Genomic DNA, 13,911 nt, shown 5'->3' with positions numbered 1-13,911 from the left:
GCTCAACACGATTTTCTTACAATTTTACCCGAGAAGATTCCTCTCAGTTGGTCATATCTCTTGCGCGCGATAGACTTACAATTCTGCCATGGTAATTATAGAGCTTTGAGTTAAAATTCATCAGGATAACGGTGTTAAGTTTCAGCAAACCTTGAAACTTGACATAATTGAGGAGCTTCCTGGAAGAAGGGTCCATATCAAAAAATTGCGTTTGGGAAAACGGCTTTGGACGTTTTGATTATTTATTTTCTGCCATCAATTAACTTACATTGGAAATTTGAGTCCAACTGAAGTGTGAGTCACTATCAAAGGCCAGAAAGTGATTATGGAAACTTAAAATGCATACTTCTCAGACAAAATCGTTTGCAATGGGCTCTAGGGAAAGCTGCTCAATTGTGATTGTAAAGAAGAAGAAAAAAAAGAAAGAAAAAATCAAGAGTATTGAACAGTAGAAATGAAAGAGTTAATTACCTTTAAGTCAAAATCAGTAATACTTTCTGATCCACTTTGTTTTTGGTTCGTGTCAAAGAGAGTCAAAATTGGATGCATCACTCCCCTAAAATGAAATAATATGGCAAAGATAAGTTTAAGTCGCTTATTTACAATACATCTCTACCTAGAGGTTTTCAAAGAAACCCTTATCAATGAGCTATCAAAGCTTCAACCCTTATTCTGAAAACGATAAACTCTGATAGATCCACTGTAGTCAGAAACAGCTGGCTGTATTGGAACCAATTACAAAACTCCGAGTTAAAGCATTTTCACCTGGTGTGTCTGTTTATTAGGTTACTTGAACTGTAAAACTGGCACTAAATAGTAATAGCTCATTTTCACAAGTTCCAAAAAATCCGGTAACAGAATTGTGTTGATTGCTAACCAAAAACCAATAGGACGCCGCTACCTCTTTCTCAGTGATAAAAAGCTGAATAATTTGAAATGAGATAATTTTAAAGGATCATATATTTTCAAAAATTTCTCTATAAATCAAATTTTTGAAGAAAAATCAAGGAAAAGTACTATCATATGCACTGGTTGACTCTTCTTGGAATGCAAAATCAAAGAAATATCAAAAGAAAGACTAGTATTTTCTATCAATGATAAAACTGGAAAAATTCATACCTCGCCTGCAGTTTTTACAAAAAACTACGCACAAAATACCAATAAATTCAGCTCTGGCTAAGAGATGATTTGTCATTACTTGATACCATGTTTTTCATGGCTTTCGAAGCAAGATGAGCATGGAAAATCTAACTTTCTATGTGCCAATCTTCAGAGAAATTAGGCTGAAAAGTGAATTTAATGACATTTATGCGCTCAATGTTCGGCGGGAATGTTGCTACATCTGATTTGATGATCAAGGAGAGATTTTGTTTCCTTGGATACTAAGAAGATAAGACAGGCAAAATGAATTACCTAAGTCCTTTCTAATGATAACAGTGTGTGGTGCAAGTCCGTGCAGACAAAGCTCCATCAAAAAGCACGTGAAAAAAGGCTGAAAAATTCACTTTTCAGCCCCTTTTTTCTTGATATTGGCACACAAGATTTCAAAAGCTCACCAAGCTTAGTGAGTTGCGAAGAGCAACTTTTCAAATACATAATATAGAAATTAACCGATTAAATTTCTTGGTATTTACTGCATGATCCTTTTTGTTTTACTTCATTTCCTCGAGAGAGAACCGATCAATGTTTTGGCAACCAATTTTAAAGGAATGTTTTCTGATAATTAAAAAAAATCATACATGAAAGAATGAATAGAAAGAAAACAAACCGGTTCCCTTGCATTGAAATGGAATGGAGAGAAAATTTGTGAAATTTCAAATTGAAATAAATTTTCTGCATCTTCTCTGATTTCTGATGATAGGTTGGACAAAAGAGATCAAGTAAATTCAAGCCTTTTTAAAGATCTGTAAGAATTATAAATAATGTAGAAATTCTGAGTTCTTACCCGGTGATCAGGCTTGTAAAGATGTGTTTGTGGCATCAGGAATGTTGAACCTAAATCTCGTTCAACCATTGTATGGCCCTCCTGAGTGAAAAAAAAAATAACAAATTAGATGAAAAATCCAAGTTCCAAACTTTACTTTACTTTAAAAGAAATCAGGCCATTCGTATCAGAATAACTGCACATCGACGGTGTAAGTCGGCAACCACATAACTCGTTTGCGGTGTCTAAAAATCTCCGCCTTTATGTTATTTTTTTAAAAAAGAACAAATTGATATGATTCCTTGAAGTTTTTGCAGAATTTTCTTCGCACAGAGAAGAAAAATCATGGCAGTTTTAAAGAATTGCCGCAGAGTAGTTTTCCGTTTAAAAAATAAAGTATGATAGGAGGTTTGCAATGTTGCAAACCAAGTTATGTGATTGCCTACTTAAACCGTCAATATGATCTTCCCATTCCCCGTATTAGACAACATTCTTAAATAAAGTGACTAACATCAAGTCTGACGCAGTCTACTTACTTTATGCAACATTTCCAGACTTGTCATCAGTAGTAGGCTAAGTTCAGAAACGTTAATATCCAATTATTCACACTTTAATTTCTGACAGCTGCCGCAGCATATGCTACTAACAGTATCTTTCAGACATTATATGCCCTACTTTAGTGTTGGTGGCACATAAACCAATATGCGGAATGTTATATTTGATGCTTAAAATGAAATACTATGTCTGACTCAATTTTCGATTTCTGGTGTTTTTTGGTATGAAGTCTTCATTTGTGACCGTTAATCATGACTGAAAAATTTTCTAAGAAGTGATTTTTGTCCTGTTGGGTATAGAAATTGGATTCTGAGATTTTGAAGGGAGATTCTTTTCAAAGTTAAAAAGAATAAAATGGCTAGGAGTCTTTTAAAGCCAGCAGCAGGCGTACAGTTGCATTGACGACATGTTGAAACAACTTTGAGCCTGGAACATGGTGGGTAAAGAATTCAATTTCAGAGCTTTCTGAAGATTACTGTTTTTAAGTTGCCAACTTCAAGCAATCGAAAATCCGGTTTGATTGACGGTTTCGAATGTTTTTTACCCAAAAATTTTTGTAAGACTCTCATGAGCAAAGATACTAGTGTTTCCATTCTGAGTTCATTAGCAGTGAGGTCTTTTTCCTTTTAACACTAAAATCGAATGAGTGGAATTTTTTTTTTTTTCAAAATTATTGCAGAGAGCGAGAAAAAACCACGGCAGAAAGGTTTTAAAACATAGATAAAATTTGTTCAAAATTTAGAATGGAGAGATACTGTGGTACCACCTTTTTCTGCCATGACTTATAGGTATTTAAATACTTACATCATTCATTGTTTTATGCGAAGATGAGTGTTTTGAGTCGTAATGGCAACTGTGCGCATGAAGTCTTTTGGTTGGTGGATGGATCGTCGTTTCATCGTACGATCGTGCCTCTGAGACAGTCCTACAAAAATAAATTGAATTAGAATACTGAGTTAATCTTCCAGATTTTTGGTGTACTTGGAATTATTTACGTATAAATAACCCTTTAAAAATGCAGGACGTTTTAACGATTAGATGTTGATGATGAGTTTAGAAAAACGTACACATACATCTTCATTTTATATTTAAATTGCTGAAGAACAACCAATAATTCTTATGAAAAAAACTGTCGTGTGACTTTTATTTGCGCTCTCAAGAATACTCTTTAGAAATGTCATGTAAATAATCTGGTAATACACGAGTAGAAAACTTGTGGATCCCTAACGTGGTTAGTGTTATGACTACGTACATCATGGCTGTTTTAGCAAGGGCTTTATTGAAGGGGGAAGGATAGTAAGGGAATTTCCATCTGTCTCTGCATATGCATCACAAACTCATTTCCTGACCAGCCACGAGGTGCATTTATCATCATAGTGTATAGAGCTCACTCAAGTATGGCCAGTGTGAGCATGTTCTTTTTTGGAAGCAGACGATTCGATGGGGGAAGAATCATCGATGATGAAGCTGTTTGCATCATTTTTATCTTAATTTACATTGATCAAAAATTTGAAATGAAGAATAAAATTGGTAAAACTTAAACTCTACCATTTTAAGCTTGAAATATTTAGCTCAAAGAGAAAATGGGTACTAAATTATGTTGCTCTCAGCAAGGCAAGTCATGATTTATGTATCCATAATCTTAACGGTATCTTTTTACGCAGATATTAATACTAATGCAGGCAAAGAAAATACTTAAAGGAATAAAGGAAAATGTACATGTAGCTTACTTTTCAATTCTACTTTCCTCTGCAAATAATTTTTAGACATAAATTCGTGGAGGAATTTTTATCAGACTCATTTAAGTTAGTTCTGTTAGTTCTGATAGAAGTTGGTAAATTTACAAGCAGTTAGGACATGGTTTAAAAAGACTGAGGGTGCAGCAAATGCAAGCTCAGGGAATCCTGGATTGCTGTTAACATAAAAAAGCAGGAAAAATTTAAATTTCCTCAACCGTATCTATTTTGTTGTGAAAGTGCACAATTCCATTTCGAACTTCTCTTTATCTGAAGTTAATATTATGAGAGGGTGGAAGAGTTTTTAGAACTTTCAATAATTTCTTTGTAATATTACTTCGGAAAAATTCGAAAGCTTTCAATAAAGATCAAACAAGTTTGAAAGGAAAACTTTTTCCGCACCCATGAGTAAACTTGCTGCAAAAATATCACACAGAGAATTCAATACAAAGAATAACTTATAAGTGAAATTTTTTAGCACGAGGTAAAAGGTAGGTAGCAAAATTTTGATGATATGATTGATTCAGTTTGTTGGTAAAATATCTACAACCAGCGCACCATTAAAAATGGAAAGAGCTCAGAAAGCAGTGAATGAATAGTAACAAAGTTAAAAAGAAAGCATACTTCGAAAAAGGTTTTGATTAGGTACATAATATCTACTGAAATTAATGGAGTAAGTAACGTGGAAATGATTTTAAAGTCACCAGTTAAAGAACAAGACTTGGAAGAGAAGAAGGACAGACCAAAAAGATATTGATGAATAAAATAGTTATGAGACAGCTCAATTTGAGCGACAGTAAAGGAAGAGAGAAGAGAGGAGAATTCTTACAGTCTGTCAACACACTTTATGATGGGGTCCTCTAACTGAGTAATCAAAGTCGGAGTCGAAGGGATGACCAAACTTAGGCCGCTGAAAACAAAAAGAGTTAAGAAGGAATTGAAATTCAATTAAGAATCCTTCAAAAGAGTTCAGAGGAAGTCAGATTGCCATGACATGTTGAAAAAAAGAGGATCTGAGAGTGGATGATACGTTCGAAAGAATACAGATAAGAGAGAAGGGCTGGAAAATAGAACTCGGAGAGTACTTGTGGGGGAATTAAAAGGAGATGGAAGTTTAAAACCAAAGAAAGTATCAGCTCAAAAATGTCATTCAGTAGAATTTATGCCAGATAGACCAAAGTTTCAAGGGAGATCGAAGACCTGCCATCTTGATCTGTGCATTTTGTTTCACTGCAAAAATGAAAACTGCGGATCTCTCACCCTACTCTTAAAGTCAGTCAACTGATTAGGCGTCAACTGCTCAATTTTAAGTACTTTTGAATGCCAAGACCGTTTTTTAAGCTTTAAATTGCATCGGAAAAGTCAAATTCTAAAATGAAACATGGGAACTGGATAACAAGGAAAAGGTATGTGACAAGTCAGAAGTTATCGGTATGTTAACAGGTCACTTTGCGCTGCAGGTGAAATGGCTGTAGAATATTTATCCTTAATGACAATGCATTTTTAGAACATGAAATACCACTCAATTATTGTGGAGATGTTTCTAAATTTTCCTTAAAGTCTTGGAACAAATCATAGTTTGCCATTCTAGCTTATGATAACGTTTATTCAATGAGACTACTAAGACTGGTGAAAGAAAAAGAAGAAAGAACGAAGAGGAAGTTTTTGATGCCTCCTACCATCATTTGGACGTATTTCTGCCAAACGGAGCTATGTGCATTAAGACATGAGCCGTGAGACCCATAAGAATATATGCGTGACAAGGCTCACATCGTGATGCACATGGTTCCATATAACAGAAATACGTCCATTTTAGAAAAGGTCGCAAATTCAAGGGCACAAAGGGTATCCTGCAACATTTTTTAGGAGAAATTAAAAAAAAAAAATTAAAATGACAAAAAGAAAAGACAATACTTCATCACTGGATTACAAAAAAATCTGTTCCATCGTGGGCTTTAAACTGGTAATGGTTGGAATGTCAAAATGATAGAGAGTGATTCAAAAGTCCCGTGCCACCAGCAGTAGGCATTAACCCTGTACTGCTGTACTAAGGGAGAACACCGTATGAACCTTCAGGCGTTGCCAAATTTCCCTTGATAAAACACGAATTCCCTGGTCAACTTATGAATATTTTTCTCCCAATTTTTCAGATAGTTTTTCCTGCAATCCCACCAAAAAGTCCTGAAAATTTTAAGGGATTCATAAGTTTCCTCGAAATTGAACATTTTATCAAAGAAAATGTGGCAACCCTCGATATTCATACGGCGTTCTTCCTCAGCTTGGCAGTGTAGCTTTGTAACAAATTGAGGTAGCAACTTGAAATTTTGAAAGTGCTCCGACATCAAAGGAAACAACTTTTGGAAACTCCCAAAATTTAAAAGGAGATATCCTGAGAAGGGGCAATAACCATAGGGGTGGTGCAAGATTTCTGGATCACCCTCCATAAACAGAGGTTGCGTGCTCCTTAGAAAAAGAGTGCTCTAAAAATTGCTGGGTGCAAATGAAAAGGAAGATATAGTCTCGTGCTGGAAAATTCCTTTCCAGAGTTTTTAGTTAGATAAGACTTGCATTAGTGATACAGTTCAGAGATAGGAATTTCAGTTTTTGTGCAGCAGGAATGTCTTACCTTTCTGCAGTTCTCATTGTATTGAAGCCCTGCGGACCGAGGTCATGATGGTCACCCATGAATGCTTCATCCAGCTCTCTCGTCCTGCCAACTGTGGCAGAAACTTCGTAGCCAGCTGACACCAATGCCCCTTGAAAATTACAAATTGGAATTAAGATCGTTGAAATTGAGAACATGTAAGATTTTGTAGGGTTTTACTGAGGTGATGCCAAATATTCTGTATTAAAATAGACACGACATTGGTTGTGCATTAATCAGGTGTATTGATAAATTTCAAATTTTGAATTCCCAGTACTTTTCCTGTATATACATACAACTCATTCGTCACAGAAGTATTACACAAGCACTCTCCCAAGGTTCTGATGGCTGACAACTTAAAATGGCTACCTCTGCCTTTTCAATTTTTTCTTTAACTTGACTACCTTACAATCTTATTCTAAGAATTATTGTGCTTACTTTGTTCAAATAGATTAACTTTCCATTTGAAATAGCGAAAATTCTATGGTCAACATCAAATTTCCCGGGAGTTTCCCTTAAAATTCTGTTCCTTGGGTTTCCTGGTTTTTCCTTGTAGAAGAAACCCAGGAATAATGTACAGGTGGGCTAAATGTGAAAAATAAGATAGCACGATGGAATACATTTTTTACTTGTTACCAATGGCTTTATTAAAGAAACCTTTTATCTTCGTGGCAGTGTTTCAACATTTCCGCTCTTATTATATATTTTCGAAAAGATTGCTAAAGAGGCTCCTCAGATTGCACAAATGATCAAGCACAATATTTTGCACAATACATTACACAATATACCAAGAGCGCATATACGCAATATACGCAATAAATGCAAGAATGCGGGGAAGGAATATAAAAGTACCTGTTGAAGGCCTCCGAGGTGCTGGTGGCTTTGTTTTATGATGTGAAGATTCAACTGACTGGTGTGTTGAAGCACTCGGCTTCCTACTGCTATTTCTAGATGCCTACAAATTTGAAAAATTAAAATAGATTAAGTAAGTTCAAGACTCATGCAAGTTTTTTTGACGCAAATTTTTTCAATGGACCACTTGACAAGGTGGTTTTGGTGACACGGTAATTAGCGTTTATTGGACATAAATTCGCAATAAAATAGCGATTTTATGGTAGGCGATTTATCGCAATATAATCAAACAAAAAACAGTGATAAATTGTGATCAAATGTTGATTTTATCGAGAGCAATATTATAAAGAAAAAAATTTAAACAAGATTGAGGATAATTGCTCAGATATTGATGATCCTCATAATTTTCCTGCCATAATATAGTAAAAAATCGCAACTTAATTACAGGATATCCCGAATTTTCCCTTGAAAAATGCCCCTTGAATTCTTATGACCTGTCGTTGGTCCAGCATGTGTTTAACTTTGTATTTGCAGAGAACTTATTTTTCTGGAACCAAGCTCATTTATGAACATTCTTGGTCATCTTGGTTTAACTTTGGAATCCAAAAAATGGCAGCAGCATTTTTCCAGTCTTTTTGTGTTTGAAGGTTGGCTGCCCTTTTGGGTCCTAGGAGCTCCACATTCAACACGTTCATTCTCTCCTCATCTAGGTACTCTTGATATAAATAATTAACTTTTGAACTTTGCCCTATTCAAAAGTGATGTTTCTTCACGCTTACCTGTTTATCGACAGGTGTATGGTGGCCGTCTGGCGAGAGGTAATTTAGCAACTTTTGCTCCGGTCCAAACGTGGAGAGCGTCAGGAGCGTAGAGCCTGGCTGCGCTGGGGCTGGCCTATACTTGGCACGCGGGATCATTACTGTCAGCGACCGGTCCCGCTGTTCCACCACGTTGCTCCTCAGAGTCGAGCCATGTGACATATGGCTTCCAAGTGAACTTGACTTAGCAGCACGTCGCAACATTTTCTGCCGTTGCTGACTATTGTTCATTCCCGTCTGCAACATCAGTAGCCCCATGAAAAATCTTTCTCTTTTATAAAAATTACTTAAACGAATCTCCAAGTATGCAGGTATGCTCTTAAAATCAAAATCCCATCCCCCTCAATACCCAATCAACAACCAGCCTCAGGCCACCGCTGTTTGATTGGTCACCTGGCTGGGAATCTCCTGATCATAGAGCTAGTGCTACCACCACTACACCGTAGGAGACTGACAGCTTTATTTCGACTTATAGATTGTCATATGGAAGTGATAATTATTGTTTAAAAGAACGAAACTAAGTAAAAAGTATGTGGAAGGATGCATATAAGAACTAAATATATGTAGATCTTTTTAAAATATCCAGAAGCAATGGGGTCTTAGGTTCTGGATTCTAAATGCATATTTTTCTAAAGAGCAATTTCTGTCAAAGTGAGTCAAAAATCAGAATTTGAATTTGAATTTTTGATCGAGAAAGGTTACTGATACCTATTTTAGAGAGCAAGAGGTGAGTGGTGTAGTAAAGAGCACTAAAAGAGGGTTACAGTTGCAATTCAATTGACAATATTATACTTTGTTTGTAGTTGTCTGTCTTTCACTCCACACTAAAGAAAACGTACAACTATGAAGACATTGATAAGGAAAACATACCTGTCTGATGTACGGTGGAGGAGTATTTTCAATACTTTCTTCGCTACTTGTGTCCATGCTGACTATGGCTCTTTTGTCTGGCGCTAGGTTGATGCCTCGAATATTGCGGTACCTCCTGAAACCAACGCCCGCACCTGGCGGTATTCTGACCTGACTGTGCGGCCGACACATCATGACCAGGCATATTATCAGCAAGACACATAATAAAGCTCCCACTGCTACCAGAATCAGGAGCGTAACTGAAAAATTAAGAAAAAATACACATTAAGAAGTGACAGTGATACTAATTCAGTGATAAATAATTTTTATTGATCAGTTAATCAGTTGAAGTGTACAAAAAAGCTGTTTGTTTTTGTTGATGATCACAGAAGTATGACCAAGATTCATATACCTATAGACTGAAGTTGCCCCATTCCTAGAATTGAGCCAGGTAATCTGATCTATAACGGTGCTCCTTTGGTATCAAAATAAATTGTGGAGTGAGCCTCTAGGAAACAAAGAAGAAGAAAAAAGTGTTCCTGAGAGACCACTGGAAAAAGGATATTCATTCATAGAGGAAAACTTTTCAGTGGGGACAGTAATGTCAAGTTGAATCAAAAAATAGAATTTTCAGATTTTGACAGAAGACTTTTTCTAGTGTTCTAAAAACAATACGCTAGCTGTTTAGTTCATTTTTGTGCCAACAGAATATGTAAACATGCGTTTCAAGTGGGCAATTCTAAAATTCCGAACATGACAGTCGAATAGTTGAGAATTATCGATAGCGTTTTCTCAAAATTACAGATTTCGAGCTGCAAATTTTAAACCCTCAAAACTCTAGTTCAAATCAATATTTTTAAGAATTTTTCATTTCAAAATCTTTGTGAAACAATTTTTTAAGTTCTGATACCAGTAACTCAATTATGACTTTTTGTGGACTGGGGTACATTGGCTGCGGTCGGTTACGCAAGGAGCAGTTCTATGCGTAAGTTTACATTTTAACTAGCTGGACTAAATTTTTTTTGCAAAAGTTATTTGATATGAAAGAAACTTTGAGCATTTTAACCCTGAGGGTTCAGTTCACATTCCAGATAAGGAGATAAAAGATTACAAACAATAACTGTTCATTACCTTTGAGGTTTATCTGACAGCGGTCACCAGCATACCAGTGGAAGCATTCGCACATTACCTCCCCTTCATCTCGTGTGTAACAGGTTCCATGGTGACTACAGGCGTCACAACCAATTAGCTCAGCTGCACAGAAAGGAAAAAGATAAATGGAAGGAAAAAAACCAATGAGGGTGAAAAAAAAATAAAACATCAATACCTTGCTAGATCACAGGGGTCAGCAAAAATCTTGATGCGCACAATTTACCTGGTTTGTTGGTCACAAGCCAGAATTATGACAATTTAGTACAAAAAAAAAACGATCTTATGATCCTCGACAAAGATGAGGCAACTTTCAAAAGTTACGACCTTGCTTGTTCTCTACTGGGGCAAAGAGGACATTTTCGAGAGGCAAATCGGAAATTTTGTAGAAGGCAACAACTCAAAAGAGAGGTTGAAGTTTCAGAGCTTTTTGCATCCTTGTTATGACAAACGCATATGAGCATATGTTATGTTAATGAATTGTGCATCTAGGTAAGAGTACAATATCACCACAAGTTTTGCATTGATGCCTTAGTGATTCATTTGAAAATGGGATGTCAATTCTTTCATGTTCTCCTTGGTACTCAAAATTTTGGATATACCCCTTTCTCCCTCATTTTCTGTTAAAAACTTGACACCCTTGACTAATTCAAACTGAGGTACCCTTTACATTTACATTCAGTAATGAAAACAAAATAACTAAATATGATGAAAATTTATGGATTGACAGAAATTATAAAAGTATACAATTATACAAACCAGAGCAAACTCTTCCAGGGAACTGTGTGTTGTGCGACATGTCTGTGAAGCCATCTTTGCAGCTGCAGGTGTATGTACCCTTCAAATTGAAACATTCTGAGTGGTCGGAGCAATCATGGTACTTAGCGTCAATACATTCGTCAAAATCTGCCACAGAGAGAACACAATGTAAGACGGAAAGTCCAGCATTGAAATAAAAAAAAATTCAACTGTAAGGTGACCATCCGCAAGAAAACAAGACTTCAGTTCCCAAAGACAAATTTCTTCGGATCACAATTTATACTGAGTCGCATCAAAAATTTAGTAATTGCTTTTTTTATATAAATTGTTCTCTTTCACATGCAATGAATGACTAGTTCACTGAGTTTCTTTACAACAAAAAGCATTAAGTTGTGTTTCAATCTGACAATTTTAAGGTCAAACAAGGCAGATAGGAACTCAGAATCACTTTTTCTCAAAAATTACTGATTTTTAACTGTAAATATCAGTTTAATTTCCTATTTTGGGACAATTCACTAAAATGATTTCACATACCTACTTTTTTAAGTGATAGTGTAGTCAATGGTTCCTGTTATGGTCTTTTTTCTTGCGGAAGAATCAATTTTTATGGGCGCATAAAACAATCTGTACAGCAAGAGTTAAAATGTACTTTACATCTTATAACCAATCCCCCTAAAACGCATTTCTTTCAAATTTTGTTCCTTTTTAAATTAGAAACATTCAAATCTTGTGGAAAAAGCTTGGAGTTCTTCTCATTGTATTTGCTGGCATTCTGAAAATATTAACCTTTAATGGGTTCGTTGAGGAGATAGGATACTTTTTGATAAGAGCAATTAGATTGACTTTGTCTCAAGGAGTTTGACTAAAAGTAATTGTGTACTAACCTTGAGCTTGCAGGAGTTGAATCATTTCTTTTGACGCATAAACTTCCGTTCCACCAAGGCTGTAATTGGTTGTTCTTAATGACTTGCGAATGGAATCTCTCAAGTTTGTTTCATCTGTATTTTCTGACAGCTGTACAGGAAGTGAATAAAGAAAAGAAAAAAACATAAAAATTACAAGCACAATTAATTACTGATTAATTATTCTGCACATATTTTTTGTTAAAGGTTATAAAAGAGCTGAATGGCACAATTTTTCATTTGCTGAGGAGTCAATGGAATATTCTTGGAAATTCTTGGTAAAGTCATTAGAATTCATACATTTTTCTTGGAGTTTATATTTGTGATTACTTTCCTGGCAAAACTGTAGTGCAAGATTTTGGATCACTATAGTGCAAACATTAATCCACAAAAACTAACTTCTCTGACAATCTGGTGAAGAAAATTCAATAAAATTTGCACTTTAGAAAAAGATTTGAGTACAACTATTAAGAAATTTTTTTTATAAAGTTTAATTTTATGCATGTGTTTTGAAGTGACAGCGAAAATATGCTCAACATACAGAAAACTCTCATAAATCGTAAATTGCTTGATGTGAAGACTGAAAAAAAGTACCTGAACTAAAAAGTCGACAACAGCAGAATCCGATTTCCTGATTGGCTCAAATTTATTGATCATGATTCCATGATAAACATCCCTCAACGTAGATTGCATTACCATGCGGTCCAAACCATCTTTGGTTGCTTCGTGCAGTCGGTGGTAAGAAGGCGCTGTTGGGTCTTCAAGCGATTCCGAGTATCGGATCCTCTCTTTACCGAACCGATCCAGTGCTAGTTTCATTATGAAGGTGTATGTTGCTATAAGAGAGAAGAGAATCAGTATTAATTTTGTATGGCATCTGGAAAATAATCTGGACATAAAACTTCGAATAGGAATTTCACTAGAATTTGATTGCAGAGGGTACAAATTTAAACCAGTTTGCTGATCATGGTCATTTTCAAGTGTTTATTTTTGCCTTTTTATCTGAATGAGATGATAATGAATGCTATAAAATGATAGAAATCGTATGTTGGAGTGATTCATGACAGTTTGCTAGACTGTTTGTATATTTTATAGGTTTGGTTTTCTTTGGTCTCTCTTTTGACAAAATTGATTACTGGCAACAAAGAAAAAGTGCCCTTACGTGCAGGAAATTTGAAGACGAGATCAAGGTTTTAATATTCTCAAAGTTCATACTCTTTTGCACTACTTGGGCTAAGACAATAAAAATTTAGTCTTAAACTTGGAAAAAAATGCTACAATTTCCAGGGCAAAATTTGCAAGACTTCTTTTCATGTAGTCTAGATTCCTTTATTTTTTTTTTAATTCTCTGAGGCTCTCTCTGAATTCTAGATTGAAATTCAGAGATTTTGAAGGGAAAATGCCATGATGAAAACTTAGAGGCTCCTCTCATTTTTCTGCAGATTTTCTTGAGAAAATCTAGATTTTTCCCGAGTTCAGGGGAAGGAAAACACCTCAGCAGGAATAGCACCGAAGCAGAAATAGAGAAAATTCCTGGTTTTCGAAACCTTTTCCCTGACAACTTACTGGATTTTCTCGGATATCTATGGCTTCCAGATGAACCCTGGTTTCTCAGATCATAGACACCATGCTATTTTATTTATTTTGTTTTCCTAAAATTAAATTCACCGTTCAATTTGAATGTATAGGTACTTAATTTTCCCTCGAAAATTTTCAAAAGGTT

The 13,911-nt window shown here is 35.5% G+C and overlaps 1 protein-coding gene across 1 annotated transcript in view; it reads right to left on the bottom strand.

Moving 5' to 3' along the window:
- Positions 1-13,911, bottom strand: part of LOC109036992 (uncharacterized) — a 306,985-nt gene that overhangs the window by 7,679 nt on the left and 285,395 nt on the right. Inside the window, exons 7-18 of the mRNA XM_072304404.1 lie at positions 12,783-13,024; positions 12,171-12,300; positions 11,287-11,433; positions 10,510-10,632; positions 9,400-9,638; positions 8,491-8,766; positions 7,712-7,814; positions 6,842-6,971; positions 5,045-5,125; positions 3,284-3,404; positions 1,946-2,026; positions 472-556 (exon numbers count right to left, since the gene is read on the bottom strand). Coding sequence (XP_072160505.1) covers positions 524-556; positions 1,946-2,026; positions 3,284-3,404; positions 5,045-5,125; positions 6,842-6,971; positions 7,712-7,814; positions 8,491-8,766; positions 9,400-9,638; positions 10,510-10,632; positions 11,287-11,433; positions 12,171-12,300; positions 12,783-13,024 — 1,706 coding nt within the window. The 3' untranslated portion in view covers positions 472-523. The remainder of the gene's footprint in view (positions 1-471; positions 557-1,945; positions 2,027-3,283; positions 3,405-5,044; positions 5,126-6,841; positions 6,972-7,711; positions 7,815-8,490; positions 8,767-9,399; positions 9,639-10,509; positions 10,633-11,286; positions 11,434-12,170; positions 12,301-12,782; positions 13,025-13,911) is intronic.

This window comes from Bemisia tabaci, chromosome 9 (assembly GCF_918797505.1).
Source record: "Bemisia tabaci chromosome 9, PGI_BMITA_v3".
Lineage (NCBI taxonomy): Eukaryota > Metazoa > Arthropoda > Insecta > Hemiptera > Aleyrodidae > Bemisia > Bemisia tabaci.
The sequence above is the reverse complement of the archived record's forward strand: the minus strand, read 5'-3'. Positions and strand labels throughout refer to the sequence as shown.